The 8,684-nt window shown below is 33.4% G+C and overlaps 1 protein-coding gene across 1 annotated transcript; it reads left to right on the top strand.

Annotated features, from left to right (window-relative positions):
- Positions 1 to 947: 947 nt before the first annotated feature.
- On the top strand, positions 948 to 7,123 carry LOC133318011 (uncharacterized). Its single transcript, XM_061519939.1, has 3 exons — positions 948 to 1,554; positions 1,693 to 1,815; positions 6,813 to 7,123. The coding sequence occupies exons 1-3, from the start codon at positions 1,036 to 1,038 to the stop codon at positions 6,951 to 6,953; spliced, it is 783 nt and encodes a 260-aa protein (XP_061375923.1). The 5' UTR covers positions 948 to 1,035; the 3' UTR covers positions 6,954 to 7,123.
- Positions 7,124 to 8,684: the final 1,561 nt, after the last annotated feature.

Genomic DNA, 8,684 nt, shown 5'->3' with positions numbered 1-8,684 from the left:
GCCATCTTCAAATCCCAATTTAATTTGTGTAAGTATTTAGGACAAAGACCTCTATCAAAGAGCACCTTAGTGAATATATACATGATAAGAAATGACGCAGAATTTTGAAATAGAGTGAAATCTTCCAGTTTCCATGATGCCTATGAAATCTGCATGTCAAAGTCTTACAAGACTCCAACTTGAATTTTCACATCAAAGTGTGTTGGCGCTGACTAGTTTCCAAAATTAAAGGTTTTCTTTTATCGTCAGTAGCTATAAGTAGTTTGCTTCCTTCGTAGGAGTTGGTTTCCTGCATGATTGGCTGATTTATGGCACTGACTTTCTAATTTTTCTGGCTCCGTCACTGATTTTGCTATCAACAATTTACATGATTTTTTTTTTTGGTAGGCAGATTTTACATTATTTCAATATATGAAAAATTTGTCTTTATCCTTTTGTAATATTAAAAAAAATAAATCTTATTAAAATTTGTGAATGTTAAATAAATAATTAAATATTAAATTTCCATATAATAAAATCATATATAATATTTTTTTAAATGATCTCTCCATGGCTGATAATTATCGGGATATGTTTGTGGTTAGTGAAATATTTTTTTTTTCCCTTAATTATTTAGTTCTTTGGTTTATGTTGTGTTTGAAAATGTTATTACGATATATGGTCCACAGACATTATGTGGGACCTACTTTATCCAATTCCAACTATAATATTTTTCTTTTTTTTATATTTGTAAATTATGTGTTCACTTTTTCTACAATTAATATAAATAAATTAATTATCTAAATTAAGTTCAAAATAATAAAAATTACAATTTTTTTATAATTATAATTTATTTTAGAATTATAATATTTTTTTTTTTTTTTCAACCGAGTTCATTTTTAAAATAAATATATTATACATGCATGTTGACACTTAACACACTTCTTCTTCTTTTTATGCACACTTACACGCTATTATTAGAGAACCAGAATTCTCAGAGAAACTAAACCCGAAAAAGAAAAGAAGAAGAAGAAGAGCTAAAGAAAAGGTTCAAGAATGGGTGAAGTACACATTCAGAGTCAACAAGAACCCATTGTTGCAATTTATCCAACACCATTATTGCAAAAATCTCCAACAACAATGGATGAATATCAGAGCCAAGAACAAGATCATTCAATGGTGGAGCCCACTGACCGCTTCTCCATGCTGCGTCTCAACAGCTTCAACAACCGCCAGCCACCATGCGCCGCCGCCGCCGCCAACAACAACAACTCGATGAAGCGCCGATCACCCTCGTCCTCTTCCTCCGGCGAACCAAGAAGCGCCAAGAAGCTCTTCTTCGATCAAGAGGATCTCACCCTTCATGGCTTCTCCGCCATTTCACTTCCTGTCAGCCTCGGCACCTTCGCCGACAAAACTCCGTCGCGCCCTGTTCTTCGTCGCTGCTCTTCCGACCCCCACAGACCGCCGGCGGACTTACCGGAGCAAGCCACGCCGCCGCCGAGAGGGTATGGTTTGCCTCCTCTGCCTCCGGTCTTCGGAAGAAGCTCGTCTGATATCACTCGTGATTCAATGGTATGGAGGATTATGGAACATGCACGAGTTCTTGGAAAAAATTTAATCTTTTTTGGGTTTGGAATCACGGGTTTTCTTTGTTTTGTTGTTTTTCTTACTTCTTCTTTTTTTTCCTTTTTTTTTGGGGTGTGCTTGCAGAGACTGAAAAGGATGAAGGAGCGTTTGAGAGAGATGAGGCAATGGTGGGATGAAGCTATGAAAGATGAGGATGAAAAAGAAGACGAGTTCGCAGTTGCTGAAGATAATAAAGTTCAATCTCAGGTGTGTATGTTTGCCTTGTGTTATGGAAAATTCGTGCATAAATCGATAGTGAAGTGACTGCCAAACCCTTGGGTTATTGGATAATTTACATTATTTCCTTTATTTTTTTATATTTTTACTTTTTTTTTGAGTTGCTAATGTTGTAGTACTCGCACAAATAAGGTGCACTCTATCCTTTCTATTAATTGTATGATTCTTTTTCTTCATGAACCAAATGGTGTATTGATTGTTATTGTCTTTTCGAGTGAACTTCAACCAAGGTATTTGAGCAGTTTTGGCTTAACTTGAGGCTGTGATTTCAAGTCTTGAAGCCTGGAGTATCCAATAGGTATAGGGTCTTGATTAAAGGGAAAGTAGTGAGTTATGTCACCAGGTTCCCATTGCCTATCAAAGACTGTGTTTAGATTCCTGCATATTCAACTTTGCTTTATTTCAAGCGAGAATTGAGGCAGACCTTTTCTTTTTGGATTCCTTGTCGTATTTCATCACTTTTGAAAGTCTGCTTTACTACATCGTATTTTTGTAGCATAAGAACTAGGATAATCAGTGATATCATTATATGATGAGTGTTTGTTCATATTAATTTTGATTTGACTCATCTGGTTACATTTGTCTGGAGTAGTAAACTGCATAATTTTACTTGCTATTTTCCCAATCCAAAACAAAATTTTACCTGTGAGAATTCCTGATGCTAAAGGGACAAATTCTCTGTAAAGAACCAATTCAACCCAAAAGCTTAAGCTGTTGGGTGAGGCTACATTAATGGTTTAATATATCTCAACACGCCCCCTCACACGAGAGCCCACTGGGCTTGAAGGGTGGATAATGCACAGGTCCACCTACCTATGCGAACAAAGAAATTCCACTTAAAAGAAAGTGGGGGGCGACGAGGATCGAACCCGGGACACGAGGCTCTGATACCATGTAAAGAACCAATTCAACCCAAAAGCTTAAGCTGTTGGGTGAGGCTACATTAATGGTTTAATATATCTCAACATTCTCATATATTCCAAATTGCTGACAATTGGTTTTGATACTGAATTTTTCCTGTATATATAATTCTGAATCAGTAAGACTGAATATATTATGTAGAAGTTATCTGTATGTGCCTATTATATTAATTCAGAAGTTATCACTATTGGTTTGAGTTTTATCTCGATGATAGTACAAAATTGATTGTCCCTTGTCGAGCTGGGTTGTGATCCAAATCATCTGACCACACTGTGGTATGTAGAAGTTAAAATTTAAAAGTGTAGCTTCTTTAACTAAATTCTAAGTCTATTATGTATAAGTAAACATATGTTACCTAAGCAATTATAACTGATATATACACTGTTTCCTGGATTGGTTTTATCTAAATCAGATATCTGTTGATTGTATGATTCATTTTTGCTTAATGAGGAAAATTGAGTTGCCCACTGATTCACCGCTTTGTTCATACTCGTTGACAAAACTGACTTGTATTAGTCAAACTGAACTGAATTCAATTTGAACAGCTATCTTGATGATTAGTTGGAGTAACTAATTCCTAGATTGTTTGATATTGCCCATAAGATCTGTCCAATCATCTTTTCTTTGTAAAAATAAAAATAAAAAATCTGTAAGATTTCTAATACGTGGAAATTTTGGCATTTGAAGCTATGAAGCACCGACACTTCAAAAATCCTGACGTGTCGTGTCCGACACTTCCCGACACTCTTTGACACTCTGACACTCCAAAACGCAATGTAGAAACTCAAAAAATGGTTCAAAGGTTGCGTTGCGTTACGTTTTTAGCTCCAACTATTAGATTCGTTAGATTACGATTACCATTTTATTAAGTTTAATATAAATATTTGGGATATCTTATGTTTCTTTGCAAAATTGATTGGTATTATGAGTTTAACTTTATTTTTTTGTTAAATTATTGAATATTAAATATAATATACACTACATAAATTAAAGATATTATTTAATATCAAAACGTGTCCTAACGTGTCGAAATCTAACATTTTTTAGAATTAACGTGTCGGAGTATCGTGTCGTGTCGTGTCACGTGTCCCGTGTCGGTATCGATACCACATAGATTTGAAGTATTTTCATTTAAACCCTACCGTGTTGAGTTGTGAATTACTTAACACATACCTGATACCTGTTTGTATAGTAATTGTGATATAGTAATTTCGAATACAAGTTTGACCAATTCTGAACCTCGGAGATATTCTTGAAATTTTGCCTTTTAAATTTAGCTCTTATTTTATTTCTCTTTGGATATATCTGCCTCGGATTGTTTTTGGTATTATGACATGTTGATTGTGTTGATTCTTGAGTGTTAGTTATATTTCGATTGGTATTCGCTTCTGTAGTTGAATCTGCCCTCACTGTTTGTAAAATTGTTATTATATTTGATTTGATATTTCTGCTCTGCCAAATACATTATGTTTGGTACTGTTGAATGGAACTTTTTTATTTTATTTTGTAATTCAAACTTGAAAATTTAAGAGTGGGTTTGTTAAGTCTGTTTGTTTTACCTTTTTTATATGAGATTTTGATTTGTGCCAGCTTTATCTTTCCTCTGCCTTAATTAGAATCTAATTTGTAGTGTCAAACCTTTTAAAATATTAGTGGTCTCGTAAATAAGTATCATCTCTAGTTCAGTTTGATTCAAATATCTGAACTCATAGTGAAATCTTATATAGAATCCACATTGTTATTCTGTCTTAATTTTGGCACTTCTTGACATACTGTAGGGGACTATCCTCCAAATCTCTCCTATATGAGCAATTAAATGTCTAACTTGACTTTACATTGCTGACTTGTTATACTCGTATTTTGTGGGAATGATTTGTGCTTCTATGCAAAGATAAAAGACTGCACTGAAAAATTCAATTCTTGATTCTTCCCTTCTGTCCAAGTTTAATCTAGTATGATTTAAGATTGATAAGGTTATTTTATATGCAAGATGACAAATTCCTTTTGTTGTTGTTACGTTGTATAGTAGAGTATAATTGCCTCTATGCTTTTGAGTTGATGCTAGCGAATTGGGAGTAGTAAACTTCTTTGACCTCTAAATGGGTTCTCACTAGGGTCTAAGATAATAAAGAAAATAAAATAAGATTATTATACCATGTAAATGTTTGTGCTTAGTCTAGTAAGTTGATGAATGTAAGATCTGAAATATGCAAAAAGTAAATCACCCAATTTTCGTGCACCTCCCATTCAGTAGGTGTTATGAGTTAAGATATATTTTTTTCATGATAAAAAAAAAAAATCACTCCCCGTTAAACCCGACTAGCGAATGTTGAGCGGAGGTAATTCTTGTACGCGGTCTTACCCTTACATAATTGCAAAAAAACTGTTTCCTAGATTTTTTAGTCATGAAAGAGCAGTTTTACCACTGCTCTGGTTCGCCCCGCTCTATATGGGGTTGGAAAGTAGAGAACTCATAGAAGTGTTGAGAATTTGTAGTCCATGACACTAGGAGGCTTAATTCTGCAGCATATATGGCTTCTGTTTGAGGGATATTCTTTATTATGAAGAAAGGGAGTTTTTTAATAGGATCCTCTTAAGCCTGGGAAATAACTATAAACAATGGGCAGATTGAAATATATGACTAGAAGGTTGTGAATAATACCCAAGAGTCTTCAAGAGCTGAGTAGATTAATGGTTGAAGTAATTTAGAGATATGAATAAGTTGAAATTTTTTTATTTATTTTTTGTCATGAGCCTAATATTGAAAGAAAGAGTTCAAAGAACTTCTTTGGGGACTCTAGATTCCCTATAATGAGAAAGAACATGGGATTTAATTTTTGTATAAATTCTTTCATTGGACTTTTCAAAGTATGTACAACTATTGGACTTGTTATAACATGACAATTTGCTTTTCCACATGTGTAAAGGCATTATATATATATGTGTGTGTGTGTGTGTGTGTGTGTGAGGTGCTATTGGAAGTGGATTCTAATTTTTTTTTATTTGCTTGCAACATGTGAAATTCGTTAGTAGTTGGCATTAAAGGCTGTAAATGGATCATGCAAATGTTCTGTTTATGAAAATTTTGTACCAATTGTGTGAAATTGAGTTAATATTCTATTCTTTGATGGTTTGAGTACCTCTGTGGCAAAAGGGCCAACACTACGCATTCATGGACATGATGGTTAAATTATTTGCTTGAAGTTCTTTTTTGTTTTTGTTTTTGTTTTTTGACAGAACTAAATTTCTGTCAAAAAATTTCTGTCAAAAAATTCTTTGCATTTATGACATGATGGTTAAAATAAGTAAGAAGTTAACAACCTATACTGGTTCTAATTCAATTTCTGTTTGGATGAGTACATGTATGTCCGTCCCTGGAGTTTGGTGGACAAATAAAGTTGATTTATGAGGATAAACCCCATGAAGGGATGTCTATATAGAATGATGAAGTCTGTTTTATAAATCTGAATTTTTACTCTGCCTCGACTCCTTCTAAACCAGAAGAGGTGAGCTATTATCCTTATAATGAAAGTGAATTAGTCCTTAAATTAAAATTATCATAGGAGGGAATTTTTATTAGTGTGATAGGCCGGATGAAAAGGAAAGAGGGGGGGGGGGGGGGGGGGGTCTTTGCTGTGAGTTGGTATTCTGTGTGGACGTACAGTGAATTAAGAATGTTTGTGTGATTAATGAAATATTATAATGTGTAGTTATGTAATGTTGAGTTTAACCTAGCTATAGATGTATAATGCTAAACTAGTACCGTCAAAGACTAGTTAACTATGCTTGAAATTGAATCTGGTTAGTATAGCTGTTAATTTGCATCTGTTACTACTTTGAAACAAGTATTTCTCTCAAATTTTACGGACAAAATTCTTACTAATAGATCAATTTAAATATTTTCTTAAAGTGTGGGGTCAGAGGGTGTTACATTTCATCTTCAATGTATATGGTTCTTAAAGCCTTCAATTTTTTTTTGGATAGAAGGTTTTATAACAACTTAGACAAATTGCTATTTTATGCTTAATCCATATTTTTTTTTGCAGGATGAGTTGGGAAGAGATTCTGAAGAAGCTGTTAGTGTAGAATGGGCTGACAAGTGCGTAAGCCTTACTTTTAAGTGTCCATGTGGCAAAGGCTATGAGGTTCTTCTATCTGAAAACAACTGTTACTACAAGTTGGTCTAGTTGAATTAATATGTTCCGGCTCCTTTTAGTTTGGGATCACTATTGTTTTTATTCTCTTAGTTTGTCAAAGTCTTTCTGTTCTCATATGTCGCATTTGGTTGTAAATAGAACCAATGTATGTCACTTACATTCAATAATGTAAACAAAATGTACGACATGTTCAATGTAAATGGTCCTTTATGAATTTTCTTATAGATCATTTATGGTCTTGGTGGCCTCTGCCAATTTGGTTGTATGCTTTGCTGCTTATACACGGCATGTTTGGTGCATAGTATAGTGTAAGGCCTGATAGTGTAAGGCCTGATAGTATAAGACCTGATTGTATAAGACCTGATTAAATTTTAATACTATCCAACATTTGATATGGTATTATATAAGATAATAGCCTCCAATATTATAAAAATTAATATATTAAAAAAAATTATTTTGATATATTAATATTGAAATGATATATTAGTTCTTGAGAATTGTACTTGTAAGCAATATTAATACATCAATCTCTTATCAGGCCTAATCCCACCTCTTTAGGCCTGATTAAGTTATACATCATTTTGATGTATTAAGGGATTTTGTTGTATAAGCTTATATTATACGATGGTCACATCAAACAATTGAAAATATCATAACATATAGTATAAGCTTATACTGTCAAGCCTTATACATCATATCAAAGAGGCCCTAACTTTCTCAGACTCCGTAGCTGCAACAACTCTACTGACTTGAGGCTGCACCTTCCCATTGGAAGGAACAGAAACATTTCTCTACCTTTGAAAATGCATCTCTAAGTGATATAGGAGTATTACAAACTAATGAATGTGAAGTATATATTTTATATTTGTAATTTAAAATTATAATATGTACAGAAATGTTTTTATCCCAGCTTTATACTGAAAGTATATTTATTTTTGGGGAGATCCATGTTCTTTTCAGTAATTTTGCACAGATACATTGATTTTCACATAGAGACAGTACTAAAAGTACTTCTCAATTATTGCATCAAATGCAAGGTTAGTGAGAAGGAAGCTATCTTCATAAGAAATACCTAATTGTGCTGGTGACTTGGTGGATGTCCTAATTGCAATGATTATTAATGCAATTGTAACTTGTATTGTTAAAATTTCCCTAGCTCTAATACTATTTCTGTAGCAATTATTGGAATTGATTTAAAGAACTGACATGTTGACTGTCCTTTTGTTGGTACAGCCATGAGCTACTTAATTATCTCAATTACCATTTTTGACATGTTTCAGAAGTAATTTCTTTTATTAAAAATATACTGATCTGCAATAAAGAATTATGGTTACATTGATAAACTTGATTCATTGACTAGATTGTACTGTTACCCTTATTCTAGGAATCTTCTTTACAGTACTACATCTTGGTCATTTCTAGTGCTGTGTATAAATTCTTACTTGGCTGAATTGGAACTGTGTTAATCAAGAGTATTTTGTTTCGGCTATTAAGTCTACTTGGTGATTAAGTTTTTCACTTACTTAGGTTGATTTAGTACCTGTCTCCAATAATAATAATAATAAAATCATACCACAAGGTATTTAGACGTTAAAGTTTGTGTGCTTCCCATCCTTACCTACCATCGTACCAATAGAATTGACGAAGAATTTAGAGAGTGAGGTACTGATTAAGAATGAACCTTGCATGTGTGCTTTCCATCCTTGGTTAAATTGTAGTAGAGATTTTATGTAAATTCATTTACTATATTGCATCCCTGTA

The sequence above is a fragment of the Gastrolobium bilobum genome, unplaced genomic scaffold, assembly GCF_033153095.1.
Source record: "Gastrolobium bilobum isolate Gb01-03AN ecotype WA unplaced genomic scaffold, APGP_CSIRO_Gbil_v1 utg26319, whole genome shotgun sequence".
In the NCBI taxonomy this organism is placed as follows: domain Eukaryota; kingdom Viridiplantae; phylum Streptophyta; class Magnoliopsida; order Fabales; family Fabaceae; genus Gastrolobium; species Gastrolobium bilobum.
The sequence above is the reverse complement of the archived record's forward strand: the minus strand, read 5'-3'. Positions and strand labels throughout refer to the sequence as shown.